Below are 23,184 nucleotides of genomic sequence, written 5' to 3'. Positions count from 1 at the left end.
CCAACGGTTCCGGAGCAGCTGGACCGACCAGGCTCTGGACCACTTGGAACAGCCTCCTGGGACAGCATTCTGCAGACACGATACAGGCAGCATAGTATTCCTTTTTTGCTGCCTTCATCGCCACGTGATAGGCTGAAGATACAGCTCTAGCGTGTGTCTGATCGTCTTTGGAGCAAGACGTCCGCCACCGGCGCTCTAGCCGTCTCACCTCCTGTTTCAGGGCTCGTAACCACGGATTGAACCATGGTGCAGTTGGAACCCTGTTCAAGGAGAGAGGGCATTTCGGAGCCACCTGATCTAATGCTCCAGGGATTGCAGCATTCCAGCCACCCACCAGGGTCTCGACCGAGTGGCCGTTTGTGTGCTCCAGAGAATCCCCAAGCGCGTTCAGGAATCCATTCAGATCCATAAGACACCACTTTTTAATGGGTCCTCCACCCCTGCAGAGGGGTTGTGGAACCGAGAAGTCCAACATCACCAGATAGCGATCTGACCATGACAAGGGGGTGATGGATATATCCCTGACTTCAGATCACCCCCCGCTTCTTCAGAAACAAACACAAGGTCTAGTGCATGATCGGCTACATGAGTGGGCCCAGTTAGAATAGGGTACAGCTCCCAGGAAGCCATGGTCCCCATGAAGTCCTGAGGTGCCCCCGTGAGGATGGCTTCTGAATGTACATTGAAGTTCCCAACAGCAATAAGTTAGGGGACTACACACGCACACCAGAGACTACCTCAAGCACCTCGGCCAAGGAGTCAGTTGTGCAGCAGGGTGGACAGTACACGAGCAGAATACCCAGACTGTTCTTCAGGCCCAACCTCCAGTACATGCATTCAGCAACCTTGGTCTCCCGGAGAGGGGGTCTGGTGAAGACCAAGGACTCCCAGTAGATAACAGCCACTCTCCCTCCCCAATCCCCAGCCCTTGGCTGCTGTGCATACAAAAATCCAGCTGGGCACATGGCCACCAGAGTTGGAGCAGTGGCCTCAGCCAGCCAGGTCTCCGTAATACATGCCAGGTCTGCACCCTCGTCCAGGATCATGTCATGGATGAGGGATGTTTTCTGGGTAAGAGACCTGGCATTGCACAGCAGCAAATGAAGGCCAGAAGATGGAGTCACACCTCCCCCAGCCATCCTTTGGCTCTGGACAGGCCCAGAACAGGGGACAGATACTACACATCTCTCCCTTGTTCCCCTTACCTGGCATGGCCTGCTCCTAGCGCTCTGCCAGCACCCGCTGCCCAGCCTCTGTATAGTCTGGCCCCCAACACTCCCCCCACTGCCTCTGTCAGGTGGACACAAGCCTCCTCACTCCCACCTATGAGGCAGGCTACCCACCCCTAAGAACACAGCAGAATCCCCAAAAACCCACCCCCCACCAACAGTTAAACAAAAATCAAAACAACCCATCCCCTTTACCAATACTGGCTTTCCCAGAGCACCTCAGCCAGCCAGCCAGCTTATATGGCCCCTCCAGGAGGAACAGGTGGCAACAGTCAGCAGCACCTGCAGGACCAGTACCCGGGGGCCTGGTCCTGCAGGGCATGGTGGTCTGCCAGGCAGAAGCCCACAGGAAGAGCGGTGATGGTGGTGGCGGCCACAGCAGCAGGAGCAAGCACTCCCTCTTCCTGGATGGTGGCTCTCTTACAGGTACTGGCTCTCCTGTATTTCAACTTTATTTCAACTTACCTGTGTGATATATATAGTTAGTTAGTTAGTTAGTACCTTTTATAAATCTCTCTATTCCTGAGTGGTGGACAGTAATAAAAAAAAAGTCAAAATACAAAAGAATAAAACAATTTAAAAACAAATTGTACCAATAAAACTGTGGATGGACTCTCACTCAGGAAAGTTTTGTTTAAATAAGAAGGTCATCAGCAGATGCCAAAAACAGAGCAACGCTGGTGCCTGCCTGACATCACCTGGCAGGGAATTCCACAGAGAGGCAGCCACTTCACTAGAAGCTCTACTCCAAATGGACTCTGAGAGAGCAATCCTATGGTCCCTGAGGGACCATGGGATGGCTCGTAAAACCCCTCCGTGGTTGGAGTTGAAGATCTGACTCCAGGCCCCTCCCCTTCACAGCTGGCACAGAGAGAAACGGGCTGGCTGCCTCTCCGAGGTCAGAAAACCAACCTCGGATCCTCAGGAAAGGGAGCATTTTGGTGGGCGGGATGGGGAGGAGACCGGAGAGGCCAGGATGCAAATTATCGTGAGCCTCCTCTGGCCTCCCTCCCTCCCCCTCCAAAGTGCTCTCACTAAATGGGCTGAAAAGCCCATCTAGCGAAAATACAGGAAACTGGAGGATGGGAAGGCAAAGATCGCCTCCACTGCTCCCCCCACTCTGCCGGCTTCAGCCCAGCACAGCATAGGAAACTCAGAAGCCTCCGAGTTTGGGGTCTTCCCAGCAGTGGGCACAATCGATAGTATTGTGCCCTAAATGGACCACAGGCCCATGTGGAACCACCAAGAGCACCTTATCTGATTACCTCATATGATGATCGTGTCAAACAACCTACACATTCAAATACTTAGACACTGTCAAGACCTGACAGAAGAAGAGCTCCATATTACTTTGATGCAACCTGAGATCTTTTGCATAGGGTACAAACTAATGTGCAGCACACCCTATTCCTGTTTACTCAGAAGTAAATTCCATTTACTTCCATTGGACTTGCTCTCAGGTAAGTCTGCACAGGATTGCAGCTTGACCGTGCAATCCTATGCATGGCTACATGGAAGTCCTACTGAATTCACTGGCACTTACTCCCAGCCTTAATCGTGTCACCATCTTTAGACCGTCATCTATTGTAAATGGGGCTTCCGCCATGCCCCTAACTGGAAATGTCTTTTTTCTTTCCACCCTGCTTTTGCTTTATTAAGATTTAGCGCCTGAGGAAAAGTTCTGTGAACAATTTGTGACCCAGTTAATCCCAATAAAGGCATTATGCACTATTGCTGTTTGAATCTTTTCTTAATTTTATGCTTACATTTTATTATTTTGTGCCCTCACAGCCGGTAGGCCTAAAATACTCAGTCTAAGCCTCCCTAAAATATGGGCTTACGTGGTTATGCATCTTTTTCAAAAAGTCAGCAAACAGAGTGTTTTGCCAGAGATGATCATATGTTTCCATCTCTTAAGCTTTTCATAGTACTGGGTGATTTTTTTATATATACTGTGTCTGATTCTTCTGTGAAAGCTGATTGCTAAATCGAAAATAAGTCGATATTTTGATTTATCCATTACCAAAATTTATTTGGATTTATTTAAATGGATTTATTTGATATATCCATTACCAAAATTTGGTTTTAGTGGAAATATGCATTATAGCAACCTTGTCTGAAAGAAATTATGTTGAGGAAGGAAGCTTTGCAAAGCCTATATTGTTAATAGTGTTTTGTTAATATTATTATGTTGCATTCTCAGTGGAAAAACTCTGGTAATGTTTCTAATTCAACATCAGATCTTATCTTTGTTACTATAAATAACCATGCTGGGTTATTCCCTCAGCTACTCTATATATAAAAGAGCATTTGAAATTACATCAGTGGATTGGGGCAATGTGCATTAGTTTGATTTTTTTTCAAAGCTTGACAAAGATATGGCAGCTACAGAGACCTATCCAAGCGAGACTTTTCAAATTACCATGTTCAAGGGTTCCCAACCTTTTGGGGTTGGTGGGCAGGTTTGGTATGTTGGTATCATGTTTGAGTGCTCTCACAAAATGGCTGCCATGGGAACTTGCCCATTCATAAAATGGCTGCCATAGTTGACATGTCCAGTCACAAAATACTCATTTCCCAGAAGGCAAACCAGTGAGGCAAAAAGAAAAATAACTTCCTATGAACCTAAGTACAAGGCAGAGGGGGTGGTCTGAACACCAAAACACAAAACCGCTCTTTTGAACCCAAATAAAGATGGCACTGGCGGGCAGCATCTTTTTGCAGCATGCCAGCCTCCACATTTTAAGAAAAAGTTTTTAATTTTAAAAACTCTTAAGAAATAAAATAATCAAAAGGGGCAGGAAGACAGGTGGGCACCAACAGAGGTGTCTGTGGCCTCATTGGTGCCCATGGGCACCACATTGGATACCCCAGACCTAGTTGGACAGTGGGCTCATTCTAAGGTGGGTGAAAATATCTGACAGTGTGACAAAATGGTTTGCTCAAAGTTGAAGGTAAATGGAAGTCTAAGGGCATCTCTACACCACCCTAAAATCTTGCATTTAAAACGGGGCTTTCTACTTCCGCTTTAAATGCATGATCACAACTCCCTTTTTCACCCGCTTCCTTCTCCCCTTCCCCTTTCCCCCTCCTCCTCCCTATATTTGAGTCTTCCATTATCTTTCATTGATCTTGTACTTCTTCTTGCCGCTTTTCCTCTTTTCACGGAGGGAACTCAAGCAGAACACAATGGGGTAATTTGATAGCTCATTATCTGCGATCTATTTAAAAATGGAATAATGGGCATTTAGTGCAGGAGACGCCCTGGAGGTTCACAGAGTCATGTAAAGAGCCTGCAAACTTCCATGAAGGAGCAAGCTCAATCATAGGATAAAAGCTTTGTGTGAAGAAAGCCTAAAGCTAGAAACCAGAGCCACCATCATCTCACCTGCCATTGGTACAGGCTTGATTCTATTTGCATTCAGTAATCTCTCTTTTGTTTGTTACTGTTTTGGAATTTCGCAGCACTTATAACACTTTAATATAGGGATGCACGAAAGTCACTTACCTTTTCGAAGGGTGACATTCGCAGTGGGGGGGAGGCGCCCCATCCCTCCCCTCCAAATTCTCTCCAGCTGGCTCCACTCCACGGTGATTCTGCAGAGCCGCCGGCTGGGGCCACCCACAGCTGGACATCCGGCCTCTGGGCAGCCTGCAGGGACGCAAATGGCGGCTGCCTTAGCCGCCGCCATTTGCGTCCCTGTATTTTGCTGTGATAGGCTACGTAAATATTTACGTAGCCTATCACGGCAAAAAAACAAACAGCGAACGCAAATGGCGGCAGCTATGGTGGCCGCCATTTGCGTTCCCTTTTTTTTTTGGCTGTGATAGGGTACGTAAATATTTACGTAGCCTATTACAGCAAAAGAGATGGGCGCAAATGGTGGCCACTACGCCATTTGCGCCCCTCTCTTTTGCCGTAATAGCCTACGTAAATATTTACGTAGGCTATCATGGCCAAAAAAAAAAGGGAACGCAAATGGCAGTTGCTGTAGCCGCCGCCATTTGCATTCCCTTTTTTTTGCCGTGATAGGCTACGTAAATACTTACGCAGCCTATCATGGCTTCCGCAGGGACGCAAATGGCTGGTAAGTATTTACGTAGCCTTATACTTACGATAAGGCTATACTGTGGCCTTATACTTACGTAGCCTTATACTTACCAGTATTTACATAAATACTGGTAAGTATTTACGTAGCCTATCATGGCTATAGTGAAGAAGCGGATGCAGCCACCATTTGCAACGCAGCGCGAATGGCAGCAGGTAGGTGTTCCATTTCGCGTGCCTTTTGCGGGGCGGGGGGGGGCTTCGTTCCGCACTGGCATTCGGCCTCACCGAGATCCATGGCGGAATTCTCTGACATCCCTACTTTAATAGATATATAGATAGATATTGCAGAAAATAAAGTTATTCCTCTACATAGGTTTTAAATCAATGAACAGACATCCTCATTGCTGAAAGGTGCAAGAGAAAGAGACTAATGTATGGAACAGGACAATTATAAGTACACCATTTTACCCACAGAGATAATTTTGAAGTAGTTTACATTTACATTGTTCTCCTACATATCCCCACTTACTTACAACTGTACACCCACTGTGACATAACTCATGCAAAAACAAGTTATAATATATTATCCCTACAGTCACTGCATTCTACTTAGGGTGCAATCCTATGCATGCTTAAATAGAAACAAGTCCCTAAGCATGGGTGGATGGGGAATGCTGGGAGTTTTAGGACTTATTTCTGGGTAAACATGCATAGGAATGTACCCTACATTAACATACTTTGTAGTGTGCCGCAGTTACCTTCTGTTCTTCCACTTTCTTTATCATAGAATTTTACTGATCCATCTAAAATTCATATAAGGTGTGACACTCCTGAAACGCTGATTTCAAAAGGATGCTGGTTGGATTTAATCGAATTTCCCATTTCTAAAGTTGTAATCCACAAAAACGAGCTCTTGAGTGATGGGCCACAGAAAAACAAGTCAGATGTTACACAGATTTCTCCTCAAAAGCTAACTGTTGCACTGCGGCCAGGTAAGCTACATAGTTCATAAATATACATCTTTTCTTTTAAAGCGTTGTTCATAGCTTTTGTTTGTTCATACCTGACGGAGCGTCTATGGGTTGAAATGGATCCTGTTGTTGTAAATTCACTTTTCAGACTTTAGACGGACATTTAATAGGGTCATTTGTGTCTCCCTCCCCAGAACCCACACCCCTGCCACTGTGCTGCCAAATTTGTCAGTGACATTCGGTGGTGTAGCAGCAGTGGCAAAAAAGATGTGATTTTAAAACAAGGCAAGTGGGGAGCATGTGACTCCCTTGGAGGTAGCACTCAGCGGAATGCCTAAGATGATGATGATGATGAATTATTTATTACATTTCTATACCTCCCCGTAGCCAAAGCTCCCTGGGTGGTTTACAAAAGTTAAAACATTAAAATACAATATACGAAGTTTAAAAACCGTTTACATAAAAGCACACAGACAACATACACAAACAACATATAACTAAAAACATTTTTTTTAAAAATCCAGCAATAAAACAACACAGCTTAAAACAACACAGCTTAAAAACAGTATACAAAGGTCAGCAAAAGGAACAAGAGTTCTAAAAAGGGAAGGCCTGCCGGAATAATAGCATCTTTAACTCCTGCTTAAAAACCTTCAACGAGGTCAGCAGGCGCATTGCAACCGGCAGGTCGTTCCACAACTGAGGCTCGGCAAAGGAAGAGGTTCTCTTGTGTGTGGCTGCCAGTCTCACGTTAGGCAGCCGCAGCAGAGGGCCCTCAGAGGACCTTAGGTGGCGGACCGGGACGTACGGGAGAAGGTGCTCCCTAAGGTACCTTGGACCTAGACCATGTAAGGCTTTAAAGGTAAGAACCAGCACTTTATCTTTTGCCCAGAAACAAATTAGCAGCCAGTGTAAAGGTTTTAAAACTGGTGTAATATGGTCTCCACAGGATGTCCCAGAGACCAACCTGGCTGCCATATTTTGTACCAGTTGAAGTTTCAGAACTAAATACGTATAAAGGCAGCCCCAACTACAGTGCATTGCAGAAATCAAGCCTAGAGGTTACCAGGACATGCACCACCATTACCAGTTCCACACGTTCCAGGAATAGGCGTAGCTGACGTATCAGCCGAAGTTGATAATAGGCACTTCTCACCGTTGCCTCCACCTGGGGTGCCAGGAGCAGGGTCGGGTCAAGAAGCACCCCCAAGCTACGGACTTGCTTCAGGGGGAGCGCAACCCCATCCAGAACTGGTTGACATACCTCAATATCTGAATTTGGACCCTTCACAATGAGCACATCTGTCTTGCCTGGATTCACCTTCAGCTTGTTTGATCATAGTGTCTGTGTAGGGTCAGGTTGCAGAGGTGCTCCATCAGGTATTTAAATAAGGTATGCACTACACGTGTGCCTTGTTTTAAAGTAAAATAATTTTTCTCACTGCTGCCACTGTGGTACAGGTTTGGCTGTGGAGGAAGGCTGCAAAATGGCCAGGGAGAGTCACGTGCTATTTGTAGGCCACATGTAACTCACCCCTTCTCTAACCCTTCTAAAGCTAATCTTGTAAATGTCCTTTTACACTGTTAGCATTAACACCTGTTGGTGTTAACAGACAGTATCTTCTGGCTTAGTGTTGTATTCAGCACAACACTTTGGGCACAATATTAGCTGATATGGGTAGAAAAGAATAAGGAACTGAGGGTATGCAGCACACAATAAGCTTTGCCCATCCTCTAAATGCCTGAAAGTGTCTTGCACTCAAAACAAGCATTGGGCCAGATGCAATCCTACACCATCTCCTACAGGACTCTTTCCTGAAAGCGTGGATATATGATTTGGAGTGGCAAAAGCTTATTGTGGGGTGCACAACCCTTGTTCCCCGTTGCTGTTATTGGCATGGGGGCACTGTGCATGATAATATCTTGCACAAAAACAAAGCACTGGGATAGAAGCTATTCTATGCGATCTTGTGGAGGACACCTTCCTGGAGGTGTGGGTGTATGATCTGTGGTGGCTCAAAGCTTACTGTGAAGTGCACACCTTCAGTTCTTTGCTCATTTCTATCTACATTGGCTGTTCTTGGCATGGAGACGCCTTGCTTGACAGTGTTTTGTGCTATCGGTGGGTCACTTCCTGTTTGACTGGAGTAGAGTCCCTGACCTTCCTAGAGCCTGGGAAGAGGCCTCAACAACCACATGGGGCTTTTGAAGACCACACAGGAGGGTGGCCTATGGTGCCCAAAGTGGTTACCCTGTCTGCCCTGTAATAAGACTAGCCTGACAACTGAGGATTAAAACCCCCAATTTGCAATGAGCCAGACATTTCAACACTAAGTATGTTGTTTCTTATGCTAGTCTGTTGTCTCAAGCAAATTATTTTGCAATTATTTTAACTTTTGCATGTATTTTTCATTATCTTCACTGGACTATTAGTCTAGTATATTGAAAGGGCTGGTAATACAGCTGAGGTCTACTTTGATCTCAAAAATAATCTGGTGTAGCATCAGGAATAAACAGATTCAGTCAATAGTGCATTTCCATTGTTCATTCCCTAACCACAGCTGTTTGTTCATTTGTTTTCTATTTTCCCTACGGCTTCACAAGGAAATGAAGAAACAATACAGATCAATGTTCGTCAGACTGAAGATTATCCAGTTGACCTCTACTACCTCATGGATCTTTCCGCTTCCATGATTGACGATCTGAATACTATAAAGGAATTGGGTTCTACCCTGTCAAAAGAAATGTCTAAACTTACAAGTAACTTTCAGCTGGGTTTTGGCTCTTTTGTAGAAAAACCAGTTTCACCATTCGTCCATACTATGACAGAAGCAATAAAGAATCCTTGCCGGTTCGTAGCAAAAGCATCCAGTTGGGGTCAAATTTCTTCTTCCTTCTCTCTCGAAGCGTTTCCACTGAATATAAGTGGAATTTTCTACCTTAACATAGTTAGATAGGTTTGTTTCATTGCTTTAATGCAGGGGTGTGGAGCATTTCTCACCCAAGGGGCCTCACTGACTCTGGGAAAGCATGTGGGTAGGGCCATCTCTCTCTTAACACACATGCACACTGCCAGCGCAGCTCCCTCTTTGCCACTGTTCCAGTGGTGATGCTGCCATTTCAAGGCATTCCTGGCATCCTCAGGCAGTGATTCCTGATTGAGCCAGCTTTGTAGGAATGGTCAGGGGCACGTGGAGTCTTTGGGAACCACCATTTCAGTATGCTCCAGAGGCCTTGAGGTGGTGGCTCTTAACGCAGCTGCCGTCACTTGCTCCTTGCCTTTCCCAGTGGCAGGTCCCAGTGGAGACAGCTTCTCTCACCCTTCTCCAACGGTCAGGGGCTTCAGAGAGGTGCCGTGGCAAGGACCTCAGTGGGCCAGTTGGGGAGGCCTGGAGGGCTGAATGCTACCCATAGCCCGGAGGCTCCCCACCCCTGCTTTACCAGTTTGGGCCCTTTTCTACTGGCTACTTATAATCTCCTCTTGTCTGTATTTGATAGAATCTGGTTGAGGTCTCAAAGAACTATCATGGAAGCGCCAACTATCTCTGCGGGGATGGCATTAATTACCAAGGCATGAGTCATTAAGGGAACAATTCTGTTCTCCCTGGGAGGGTGGCTGGGGGGGCCATTGGATGTTGTGGCCCTGCATCTCTACAGGCAGAGGCCTTTCTGGTGAGGTGGTGGAAAGTTCCACCGCCTTCACAACTCTGATAGCGGCGGTGCCAGCGTTCTCAGCTTGTGTCAGGGGAGGCTATGGGTCCGCAGGGTCGGATATCCCATTGTTCCCATGACACAGCCAAAACCAGGGTCAGGAACTACAGCAGCCATGGAGCTGGGTTAGTTAATTTCCCTCCCATTGGTGTCAAGAGGAGGGAAACAAAGAAAAAACACCCTGTGTATGAACCTCTTCTTTGAGAGCTTTGAACCAATCCCTTGGAAGGGATTGGTTCAAATCCCACTTCAGCTGTGGAAAACTGAGTAGTCCTGAGCGGAGTCTGTAACAGTCTGTTAAAAAGGTAAAGGTGTCCCCAACCAGTCGTGTCCGACTCTAGGGTGTGGTGCTCATCTCCATTTCTAAGCTGAAGAGCCAGCGCTGTCCGAAGACGCTTCCGTGGTCATGTGGCCGGCATGACTGAACACCGAGGTGCACGGAATGCTGTTACCTTTCCCGCCGAAGCGGTACCTATTTATCTACTTGCAATTTCTTGCTTTCGAACTGCTAGGTTGGCAGAAGCTGGGACTGAAGACGGGAGCTCACTCCGTCACGCAGCACTCGGGTCTTGAACTGCTGTCCTGCCGACCTTCCGGTCTGCAGTTCAGCGTATTAACCACTAAGCCACCGCGTCTGTTACACCCTGCTTTATGCTGTCAATATGAATTTTCCTTGTGAGCAAATAGTCACCATAATAACATTTAGAATATTTCAGTCACATAGCTAGATTTTAGCAGCAGAAAACACCTCTAGACTATAAAGCTTCCCAGGGCTATGAATGGGCCTCTGCCAGTCTTTAAGCATTCAGAGGGAAATAAATATGCACTGGAAATAGTTAAGTGCCTGTGGTATGTATCTTTAATTCTGAAGCTTTTTCATGTGATCTGCACCATTATATATATATATATATATATATATATATGCGCAATTTGTTTTACAGAAGTGCCCTATACAATTGCTCACCAACATTTGGATACAAGCACATTCTATCATTGACAAATGATGCTGAAAGATTCAATGAAATCGTGAAAAAACAGAAAATTAGTGGTAATATAGATAATCCAGAAGGAGGATTTGATGCAATTATGCAGGCAGCTGTTTGTAAGGTAAGGAGATAATACGTACTTAATATCCTATCGCCAGCTTACAGAAGCTTATAGCACATTGCTTGTTGAGTTAATGAGATACCCACGAGCAGCAGATATCTGAGAAAATCATGTACTTCATGTTCATGTTCATCAACAGATCTAGGTCATAGTAAGTCTCAGCCTTCCAGAGTCTTCCAGATTTACTCTAAAACTATATTGCACAGCTCAGTGCACAGTTAGGTGGAGGACTCTAGAAATTCAGACCAACTAGCATTAAAACCTAATCAAGGAACATGTAGTATCAGCAATCAGAAAGGGGTGTATCATTAAGTTTAAGAATATAACAGAAAATAAGTTCTTACTTTGCAAATTGTTCTGGCTCTGATAATTACTTTAGCATAGAACATTATTATCATGAACAGTGCCAATTATAGATTTTCAAACAACATAACTAGGCTAATTTGGGACAGAAAGCAAGCTTCACTTCTGCCTCAAGGAGAGAGGCTAACAGTTTCTCATTGCAAGGCGCATCTATTCTGACCACTTCAGATACAAATTAAATCCCATCTCAAAAGAAGCCAATGGATCCAGCACCAACCTCTTTCTATAACAAGCTAATAATCAGAGAATTCTGACATCGTACATCCTGTTTACTCTCCATCACTGTTAATGTCCATGGATCTTAAAGGTGGTTCCATGCATTGCAGGATCCCTTCTGTCCCCAGAAGACTTCTTCTGTAAAGAGAACATTTAGATCCAACCTATACATTTTGATATAGCCAATGCCCAGTTCGCACACAACTGGCCCAATTCACATGCAACAATAACCCAGGATTTTTTATAGATCTGAGTTATCGGGAACAAGGCAGCTAAACAAATTCTGGACCTTCCATCCTTGGTTTGGGTAGTGTTACATGTGAACCAGGTACTCTAGCTTGTCTCTCCCCTGAGAAGACAGAGAAATAAGCTGCAGTTTGTTCTTGGGCTATTTCTTGAGGCACCAGCATGCTGCTTCATTCCCAATAACTCAGATCTATAAAAAAAAAATATGGGTTATTGTTGCATGTCGATCTCGCCAGTATCAACACACTGCTTTTTGGAATCATATGGGCTAAAGTTGATTAGGCATATGAATGCTTCTGGTGGTGCAATCCTATGCATGTTTAGACAGAAAAAGTCCTGTAACTCCCAGCATGCCCCTGCCAACATGGAATGCTGGGAGTTGTAGGACTTTTTCTGTCTAAACATGCATAGGATTGCACCCTAACTTAGTGAAACTACATAATATGTTTACATTTGGAGGCCTAGCAGTGATAGATTTTTCAAGAAGCAAAAAGCTGTTTATAACTTCTAGTCTTGCCCATGAAAAGCCATGTAATGCTTAGTACACAGAATGATGTGAAAGGAAAGAAAACAGTATAAAAGACCTAACAAAAGAATACTATTGATTTCAAATTCACATTCCTTCAGTGAAAAAGCACCTGCTTTGCAGGCAGAAGGTCCCAGGTTCAATCCCCACCATCTCCAGACAGGGCTAGAACAAACTCCTGCCTGAAACCTTGAAAAGCCTCTGCCAGTCAGCAATACTGAGCTAGTTGGACCAACAGAATTATTTTGTATAAGGCCATTACCTATGTTGCTATCTACTAGTAATTGTCTTCCTTTAAACTGAACTTGGGCACAGTAGAAGACGGTGTAGTTTTGCTCACATAAGCAAGACTAATAATATGTCTTAGAAATATTATATACCCAGGTTTGTGCCATACCCTTTATAATCATCCATTTACATTTTTATTTCAGGAAAAAATTGGTTGGAGGAATGATTCATTACATCTGTTGGTGTTTGTGAGTGATGATGAATCCCATTTTGGAATGGATAGTAAACTGGCAGGAATTGTTATTCCAAACGATGGAGAATGCCATTTGGATGATAATAATGAATACTCCATGTCAACTGTTTTGGTAATATGCTTCATATTTTACACAATTATTTCCATTATAGCCTTTTAAAGCGTTCTAACTGTAAGGATACACAATTTCTATGGGGCTGTTATCCACTAAATTAGAATAAAAGTGTTTGATTACTGGAGATATCTATGTCATAGTGGCCAAAAAAAAAATCCCATCTGCAAGCTGAATATCCCACTCTCCTTTTCAAGAGTGTGTGGAAGGCAACTGCCTCTCTTTCCATCACAGGGGCATTACGTTCCTGTTAACTATGTGGAATGCCAGACAACATTTCATTGTTTCCAATAGGGAAGCCCTGTAGCTCCACTCCTCGGATGTTAAGAAGCTCTACCTAAGGTTAGGGTTATCATGTGTTTTATTACCAGCCCTATTTGTGTGGCTTTATCTGTACTTCAACACAGAGACCCTTGCATCCATACCTTGTAAAGATACAAGGCTCATGTTTGCTGCGGTTTTAAAGAGCAATGATTTTATGTAAACTTAAGGGACCTGCAATGAGCAAATAGCCTAACATAAATAACTGCCCCCCTCCAGTGCAGATGCCCTATCAGGCTGTGATAGAGGTGCTTCCCTTCTTCTACCCTGATGTTTTTGGGCAAGCTCCGCAGGCTCAAGGCCAATGGCTTGCCTTCCACCTACTCAAGGCCTCTCACAACCCACCCCTTAAAATGTGGAAGAGGGCCTGCCTGCTCCACTCCAACCCCCCAGGCCTTGTGGCTTTGTGTGGCTGAATCAGGGACACCACAAGTGGCCCGGTGCTTCCCCCTCCTGGCACCTCAGTGTTGAACTGTGCAGATCTGAGGAAACCTCCCTTCATGTTAATAGCTGCCTCATGGTGTTCACTGAATGGTTAATTTAGGTGTTGCTTCCCTTAAAGGTGTTATGGCACCTGCCATAAGAGTGAACTAGCTTCTGTTTTGTCCTGGCGCCACCAACGTTTTCCTCCTGCTAAGCTGAAACGATGAAAGAGGAGGCATAAACTGCACTTTGAACTGTGCCGCACCACTCCCTCTGCGCCCGACACACTGGTCTTCACAGCTGGTCCTCTCCTAGCTCTCCCCAGGGGCTGGTGCAAAATGGAGGGCAAGACCGGATGCAGGGAAATCGGCGGCCTTAGCAGATGAAGCGTCTTAATGCATGGAGATCAGTGGTGGGGAAACTTCATCAGATAAATCAAGGTGGCAGCAGGGCTGGCTCAAGACATTTTGCTGCCTGAGGTAAAAGACAAGATAGTGCCCCCCATTCCATGTACCGATGCTGATCGGACTGGCAGTTGAATCTTAGTTTGTCACTAGTGCAGGCACAATCGTCTTCTGAGGGCAGCAGACTAACTTATGGGATATATAGGGCAGGTCACGTAGGTCATATTGCTTTGTCCTCCAACACCTTGCTGCCCTCTTCTGCTGCCTGAAGTGGCTACCTCATTCTGCCGAATTCAGGGGTTAGGTAACCTTTTGGAGCCCATGGGCACATTTGGCAAGTTGAGAAACTGTCTTGGGCACCACCACAAAATGGTTGCACTGCAGATGAAAGCTTTGGCCTGCAGCCACCCGCCATCTTCATTTCCTAAGAATGACCCTGAGCCACACGTGTGGCCCAGAGGCACTCAAGGGAGAAGAAGATGGGAGCTACTTTGCTTTAAGGCGATCCCAGCTCCAGTAAGAAATTGTGTTACTTCAAATAAATAAAAATAAGAAGTAGGAAGGGTAGGAGACCTCAGTGGGTGCCAAGAAAGATGTCCAAAAGATGTCATGTTGCCGACCTCTGGCCTAATGGTAAGGCCAGCTGTGGTGCTGAGCTGGTGTGAAATGGCCAGGAAAAGGGCCAGGAAAAAAAGCTTACAACTTTTCACCAGACCCAGATATAAAAGATATTCCAAGTAGTTCCAACCAACGCACACAAAGCTTTTATTTCCAGGTTTCTGTGTGTGGTGAGCTTGTCTTGACAAGTCAGAACACAATATGCACTATTTTTTATTGAAAGTTTTAACTGTCCCAATTTGAATTGATCGACTGATTTTTGTCTTCAGGAATATCCAACCTTGGGACAATTAATAGACAAGATTGTACAAAACAATATTTTATTAATTTTTGCAGTAACAGAGAAACAGTTTCATTTATATGAGGTAAGAGACATAAATCTTATTTGCTTTAATGTTCCTTCCTTTGAATGCTTATTAAGATGAGGTATCAGTATGAAAAGCACAGTAAATAGGATGCAGCATCCTCTAATTAAGAATCTTCATCTTTTTAAAGTGGGAGACATTCAGCACACGTAGGTACTCAGTCTAATTCAGCACTGCAAATATGGAACTAAAGAGTTATTTAGCAGAACAACTGCTTGCTGTACGAGACAGGCAAAAGTAGAGGCAGTGTTTTAGGCAAGAGTGGAACAAAAATGCCATAGAAGGTATAACAGAATGGGGGTTTTCTACATTATAAAACTTAGTATTATGTTCCTGGAGAACAAATGAAGTCACCTGAGAACTCTGATGGGAGGATAAAACTGACCAACAGATACTGAAACATAATGCTTTCTATAACAGTAGAATTCCAAAGGAAAGTGTGATTTTGCAGTCCTTGAGAGGTGAGTGTTTCAGGATGAATGATACTTCACAGACTGAACAGAAGCCAGAAACTCTTTATCTGAGAACTTATCCAGCGAAGATGTTGCTTTTTAGATTTTACTTTGTTCTATTTTATTACTATTTTATTGTGATTGATATATCATATTTTAAATTCACCTTACATGTACACCACCCAGAGAACTTTGGTTATTGGGCAGTCTAAAAGTGTAATTAACAAATAATGTCTGAACTGGGTAAATAATGACTTTCTTCTTCTGGTACTCTCAGTAACTTCCATTTGAAATTAACAGGACTTACTAACATGTAAGTCTGTTTAGAATGGGGATGTTTCTTTCTAATTTTAAAGCACATTCACTAGTAATTGTCAGGATGGACCCTGAGCCCATAGAATCCCAGAGTACTTCTGATTCTGAGGAAGAGCAGTCGCTCCTGGGAGAGGAGCGCACTCATCCTTCCCAGGGCCAACAGCTGGCAGAGATTCCTCTCACCGGCATTCCTGGCATAGATAGCAGTCCTGGGAGTGAGAGAGCGCGGGAAGAAGACTTGCTGGATGTGTGATGCCGATGCAGGGAGCGGCGCCAGATGGAGGGTGCGGAAAGGAGGCGTAGTGCCCGGTTGGCGCGCAAACAACAGTTGCGCCCAGAGGATCCAAGGGAAAAGGGGAGGGACTCTCCGTAGCCCATAACTTCAGGGTCTGCCAGTGATTCTCCTTCAAACAAGGACCAACTGTTCCCACTTAGGGCATAGCTAGTTGCTCATAGCTAGTTGCTAACAGAGTTGTTAAGCTGTAAAAGAGGAATAAAGCTTTGAAAAGAATCCCTTTGTCTGTGTCTGGACTTGGCTACTGGATTAGACTGAAAGAGGCCGCCAAGGAGCCCTTGATAGTAATTATGTTTTAATTTTTTTAAGTAAGGTCTGAAATTTAAATAATGATGTTTCTGTTTAGGAGGGTAAGTGTTTGTAAATGTTGAGGCACAAGGGTATTGAAGGGAATATGGAAAAAATGTACCAATAAGTAAAGGAGCATTTCTTCAGCTGTGAAGTTTGGGTGAGGAGGAGAGTTCAGAGTGTGCAGGAATAGAACAGGATGCACACAAGTTAATAAGAGGCTGAGCCAGGAGATGGAGAATAAGTGGTCTAGAGAAAGCCTTCAGAAGTACAAATGTGTTAGAGAGGTAAAACATCCCCTTCTAACATGCTCATAAGCACATTCTCTTTCCATGCATCTGACACAAATTAGTTCAGAGCTATAGGACAAGCTGAAAATAAGCTTCCCCATGATAATCATTTGAACCTAAACAAAAAGAGAGAGTGGCAGCTTGGAAACAGTAGTTTTATACCATCTCTCATTCTCCATTCCAACCACCATGTCTGATAATGTGGAGATTATTGGTTTATAGTCTGAGTTTGTTATAAAGATCTTAGAATCATAGAATAGTAGGGTTGGAAGGGGCCTACAAGACCATCAAATCCAACCCCCTGCTCAATGCAGGAATCCAAGTCAGAAACCAAACTCTGCTGAAGTCATCCCAGCTGTGTGGGAGGAGGAGAAGGAAGGGGGAGCACAGGAACCCAAGACCCATAGCAGTTCTTTCCTGCTCATTCTTGTAGCACTACATCATGGTTTAGTGTTGCATGAGAAAGCAGCCAATACGACTGCAGGAAATCAATATAGTTTCAGTGGTATTGTGTTGTGGGAATTACAGAACAATCTGAGAGAAGTGACTACTTATAGAATCGAATTATTCTATACAGCAATAGAATTATCTTTACTGGAGTTCAAGGAATATATTTATTTTTCTCCATTTTTAGTTCATTACCTGATAATTTTCTTTTATCATAATTGCATTTTCAGAAATATGCTGACCTTATTCCTGGAGCTACTGTTGGGCAAGTCCAGAAGGATTCTGGAAATATCCTCCAGTTGATTATTGATGCATATAAGGTTAATAATAATAATAATAATAATATATTGAGTTTTGTGATTTGGTTTAAAGGAATGAATTTAGTCATACTCTTTTTTGTATATGAAGTGTTTGTTGTGCACAGATGTCAAGTAAAGAAACCATGCAGAGAAAAGTTCAACAATGGAGGAAAAACTAATAGAAAAATTCAACGACTGTTGTTGATGAACAGTTTTCCCTGTTTTAGCTACATCATGACGATGCCCCAAAGAGAATATTATGTAGAGCAATAATCTTTGTTTGTTGAGAAGCCCAACTGAGCTCAATAGGAATTACTCCCAAGTATGAGTATATCGGTTGCAGCCTTAGATTGCAATCCTGTGCACACTTACTGAGAGTAGATGAACAGACTGGTGGTTACTTCTGAATAAACATACAGAGAGCTGCATTGCATATCTCTTTAATAAGCAGCATGTAGGCACACAATGAGGATTTTGACAGTATTTATTTGGATTATTCCAGAAAAAGATCAGAAGGCAACTGGAAATATGAAAATGGTACTACTTTTCAAGAATCTTTGCTTGTACTATACAGTTTATTTCACATGGTCTTTTAGAGCTTTTCTACATGAGGCATTTATTGTGTGATCATGATTCCTCACTCACAGTAGTTTGCTTTACAAGTCATTGTCATCCTCCTGGGCCTCTCCTGTTCTTTGCAACCATTTCTGCACTTTTTTTTTTAATCGACAAAAATCTGGTATTATCCGGAAATGGCGGGATGAAACTCTAGCGTAGTTGTGAAATTCTGCTATACCACAGCACCACCTAGTGGTTGTGTAATTGAACATATAGAAAGGCAGAGAAAGAAAAACCCCGGAAAAAAAATCTTAAAGGATAGAGTCCACGCTGGAGCCCCTTCTAGTTCTGAGGCACTGCTGTGGCAGTATTTTTTTTTCCTCACGCAATTGGTGCTCTAAGGTCACACATTCATAAATACAGCACGTATACAGGACAGCACAATAGGGAGGCATTTTTCTCCTTCTCTCATAATAGTAGAACCTGGGGTCATCCCATGACACTGATTGGGGGGAGATTCAGAACAAATAAAAGGAAATACTTGTTCACACAGCACATAGTTAAACTATGGAATTCACTTCCACAAGATGTAGTCATAGAATCATAGAATAGTAGGGTTGGAAGGGGCCTATAAGACCATCGAGTCCAACCCCCTGATCAATGCAGGAATACAAGTCAAAGCATCCCTGACAGATGGCTGTCATATCTCCCCTCAGTCTTCTCTTCTCAAGGCTAAACATGCCCAGTTCTTTCAGTCTGTCCTCACAGGGCTTTGTTTCCAGTCCCCTGATCATCTTCACTGCCCTCCTCTGAACCCTCTCCAGTTTGTCTGCATCCTTCTTATATACTCTTCTCTGGCCAAATTTTTTTAAAGGCTTCCCCTTGCCAGGTTGGTTTAGTCCTCCACAACTCCTGGCAAAATTGTGTGTGACACATCCCAGAGGCCTGGAGGTAAGTAGTGGTGACTTGATAAATGTGAGCACTAGGAATTATCGAGACACACCGACTTTTATATAAGATTATAGTTTGTAATGCTATTTAGGCAATGCTGTTCTGTATTCCAGATTTGTCTTATGACTGCTTCAGGTTAACCTTTTTTTTTTATAAGACATTTTTAGAAAAAAAATGCAACCAGGTTTGGGGTTGACTGTGGTTAGTGAAAATGCTGGTGCTGTAGGGTGGCCATTTATTCATCATCAAAAAAGAGGAAATGTATCACCAAAAAAAGAGAACAAAAGATGACCTGTATATGCAAATTTTTGTGTATGGGTGCAAATTTTGGAATAATAATTTAAAATAGGAATAAAGTGCATCTCACCATAGTGGAGAAGACTGACCAGGTGACCTGTGTGCCTGGTCAATCTGCTATCAAGGTGCCAACTGTGGATGAAGAGCTTCAAGGCCCATGTTCCCCCTCCTTATGGTTCTTTGACTTGCACTGGACACCTCTTCATAGAGGACTGTCTTCTACCACCTCTCCAAAATACAGGACTGTCCTCTAAAGTAGGCCATCCTATGGTGCTGACATAACACGAATCATAGTCAGCTCTGAACCTGAAAGGCGAGACAAAATGCCCACATGGAAAGAAAGACAAGGTGTAGCCTATGAGAAGCTCCTGGTTACCTTACTGTGGTTAGCAGGTTGGGCAGTGGTCCATTCACCACAGGCCAATATATTCCCATTCACTTCACCATGGTCCAAATTTAAATCCTGCTACAAAAATATTGTGGCTCTTCCCCATTCCCTACTACCCCACATTGCTGGCAGCACTGTGCAATTCAGTAATTCAGTCATTTGCCCTCAGAACAATAATCATGCTGAAGTTTCTTAAGTCCTCAGGGCTTTCACTTGAAAATTGTGGCGGAAATCCAAGTTGTTATTATTCACAGATGTGTTGGCTTTTAAATTCTTCAGAGGAAGGAAGCGTATGAGGGAACTCTGAGCTGTCAAAATATTTGTTGTAAGGTGTTCTTATATTCCCTTGCAACGTGAGTCACAGCCTTCAGCAAGCATGTCAGTACGTGCCTTGAGAGGTTAAAAACTGTAAAAACTCTAAACTAATGTTTTCTGTCTTCAAAGACTTCATTTTGGTCAAAGTCTATGCAAAATCAAGAATGGTAGAATGCAAATTTATTCAATAAGGGCAGGAGGAGATCCCTTCACAGGCAGTTAAGACCCTTCAACAGTTAACATGTACTGTATAAGACTGAGGGAGAATAAGTTAAAACACAAGTTTTGCATATTGTTTCATTCAGCAAACCATTCAGCTATAAATATGCCCACAGGAATGTTGTAAGGCTCACAATGCAAATATACAGGAAGCCAGAGGAATTCTGGCACTTGAGGGGAAGTCAATCCCCTAAGATCAATCAGGAACAACAGATTTAAATTCAAACTAAATTCAGTGTGGTGTTCTCTGGCCTTTCTCACAGTAAGGCCAATTAAATTACCTCCAGCGGTTGACTTTGCCCACCTCAAGCATTAGTAATGTGACCAGGGCTAGAAGGAAACTTAGTGGGTTGGATCCAAATTTAGACACATGCAACTGGGCTGGCAGAAATGGGCTTCATGCCCCTTTCCTCCCCATAGGAGCCCCTCCAGCCCCCATGAAACAAATGGTTCGGGGACCCTGTTGAATGAAGAGCTCTGGTTTGTGTGTGGGGAGGTAATGGAGGGATCCCCCAAATTGGTCAGCGATGCCTTCTATGAGCAGAGTGCTTCCACACACAGAAGGCAGATCCTGGGTTCAACCTTTTTATAAAGACAAAGGGAAAACAAAAAAACCCTAATAGATCAGGATGTAGTTAATATCAGCCATATTTCAGATACTGAAAAAAAAATACTGCCGGTGTTTGTTTCTCAAATGAAAGATGTCAGTGCTGATCTCTAGCCTTCCTCAAAGTCACATTACCCTAATTGAAAGAAAGCTCTTTATCCAAAGCTCTTTTCAGGCATTCATCCATACTGAATCACCATGTGGGGTGGCAACAGCATCGCCCCACCTTGCATGTACATTTGAACACCTGTAGGCAATCCCTGTGGGTACAGCTGTCCATGTTGGGGTTCCCTACAAATACTTAAATGAATGTACATATGTCAGGGCTGGAGCCTACCTACCACTGTAACCACACACACATACACACGCGCGTGCACATTCATTCATTCTACATGAATGAGCATCTGAAAAGGATGTTTCTAAGGTTTTGTAGAAATGAAATCAATCAATCAATCAATCAATTCTAATGGTTCTGAGTAGGGATGTTAGATGCAATGGATTCAAATGAGTTCAGATTTCTATGAACCTGACCTGCGGATTCTGTGGTGGACTGGCTTTTCTGAGTAATGCGAATTTCACAGACTTGCAGATCGATTTCTTTTACTTGGGGGGATTTGCGCAAATTCACACTATTTATTTATTCATTCATTCATTTCATTTCTACACTGCCCAATAGCTAAAGCTGTCTGGGCGGTTCACAAAAACTAGTGCCAGTGTGCATTTGCGCAAGTGTGAATTTGCGCTAATGCACATTTTGTGCAAGTGGAACAAAATTCTCGTAGATCCTTAAAAAAACACACCTGATTCTGGCAATGAGTGAACAATGGAACAAAACACGTCTGACAGTCTGTGAAACACAGACAGAATGGATTTAACTAAAAGGCATGATTGTAGTTTTACAGACTCCAGAATATATGAAGTATTAGCAGTGTTCTTCTCCAGTGCTCATATTCCATTGCAGGATAAATGGTGAAGAGGGTAGGTCTGTTTTATCATTTAAAAAAATAATGTTAACAGTATTTATAGGCTGCCCTATAACAAAGTTCTCAGGGCAGCTGTCAACAAGGAATAAAACCAGTTAAAATCCAATAAAAAAACAGTAAAACTATAATATGGTATAAAAACCCAAATTGCAGAATGTAAAAACAGCTTAAAGCTGACAAATCTAAAAGGCCTGGGAAAATCTAAAAGGCCTTTGCCTAGTGCTGAAGTGACACCAAACTTGGTGCCAAGTGAGGCTTTCTTGGGCAGGGATTCCACAGCCAGGCCACCACCACTGAAAAAGCTCTGTGTCTCATGGCCACTCCCCACACCTCACTCGGCAGGGGCACTCAGAGAAAGGCCTCTAAACAACATCTCCCGGTAGGTACATTATCTGTCACACAACTGTTAGTCATTACTTACCCAATGACATTGTGGCCAATAATATTGTTTACCAGTTGCTGGGAAACATGCGCAGGGGTGCTATTGTGCTCATGTCCTACTTGTAGGTTTCTCATGGGCAGCTGGTTGGCCACTGTGTAAACAGAATGCTGGACCAGATGGGCCCTTGTCCTGATCCAGCATGGCTCTTCTTATGTTCTTATGCCAACCATTTTGTATTTAAGGTGCTCCGGTCCGAAATTGAGCTGGAGGTGTTTGGAAACACGGATGGACTGAACCTTGCTTTCACTGCCATCTGTAACAACGGCACTGCCTTTCCACGCCAGAAGAAATGCTCTCACATTAAAGTGGGAGAAATGGTAAGTAGATTATGAATTCACAGTAAGTGAAATTTCTTACTGTGAAACTAATTACAGCCTGATGCTATAAATGTGTATCCTACAAATGCGAATAGTTAGGTGGACCGGTAGGGAAATGAGTCAAATGACTAAGAAAAAGCCAAGGTGTATAGCAGGGTTAGGGAAACTTTTTCCCATCTAGGCTGCAGTCCCTTGGGGTAATCTGTTAGTGGTTGCATTCAGGTGGGGCATGGCCAGTACCCCACTTTGCCCCTTCCACACACATGCAAACACATGCACTGAAAGTCCTTCTCTACACCCACTCAAACACACCCTCACTCCCCTCACTCTGTTACTCACTGACATATACACAACCCCCTCCACATACACTGCTCAGCTGATCAGCATGAAAAGAGGGCAGGATTGCAGATTCCCTACTGCTTAGCTTTTTCATGCCAGCCAGATGAGCAGCACTGGGAAGCCATTTTAATCAAGATCACAGTGAAAGGGGAGCCACAATCCTGATGAAAACCACTTCTCAGCTGATCAGCAGGGAACAGCAAAGCAGTAGAGAGAAGGGGGTGGGGCTGTAGATAAA

The 23,184-nt window shown here is 43.8% G+C and overlaps 1 protein-coding gene across 1 annotated transcript in view; it reads left to right on the top strand.

The window, feature by feature from the left end:
• Positions 1 to 23,184, top strand: part of ITGB6 (integrin subunit beta 6) — a 59,674-nt gene that overhangs the window by 8,912 nt on the left and 27,578 nt on the right. The window contains exons 3-9 of the mRNA XM_084811585.1: positions 6,068 to 6,272; positions 8,856 to 9,102; positions 10,904 to 11,069; positions 12,852 to 13,013; positions 15,049 to 15,144; positions 17,462 to 17,551; positions 22,473 to 22,607. Coding sequence (XP_084667711.1) covers positions 6,068 to 6,272; positions 8,856 to 9,102; positions 10,904 to 11,069; positions 12,852 to 13,013; positions 15,049 to 15,144; positions 17,462 to 17,551; positions 22,473 to 22,607 — 1,101 coding nt within the window. The remainder of the gene's footprint in view (positions 1 to 6,067; positions 6,273 to 8,855; positions 9,103 to 10,903; positions 11,070 to 12,851; positions 13,014 to 15,048; positions 15,145 to 17,461; positions 17,552 to 22,472; positions 22,608 to 23,184) is intronic.

The sequence above is a fragment of the Heloderma suspectum genome, chromosome 1 (genome assembly GCF_057233095.1).
Source record: "Heloderma suspectum isolate Gila_16-S chromosome 1, 16-S_ref, whole genome shotgun sequence".
Lineage (NCBI taxonomy): Eukaryota > Metazoa > Chordata > Lepidosauria > Squamata > Helodermatidae > Heloderma > Heloderma suspectum.
The sequence above is the reverse complement of the archived record's forward strand: the minus strand, read 5'-3'. Positions and strand labels throughout refer to the sequence as shown.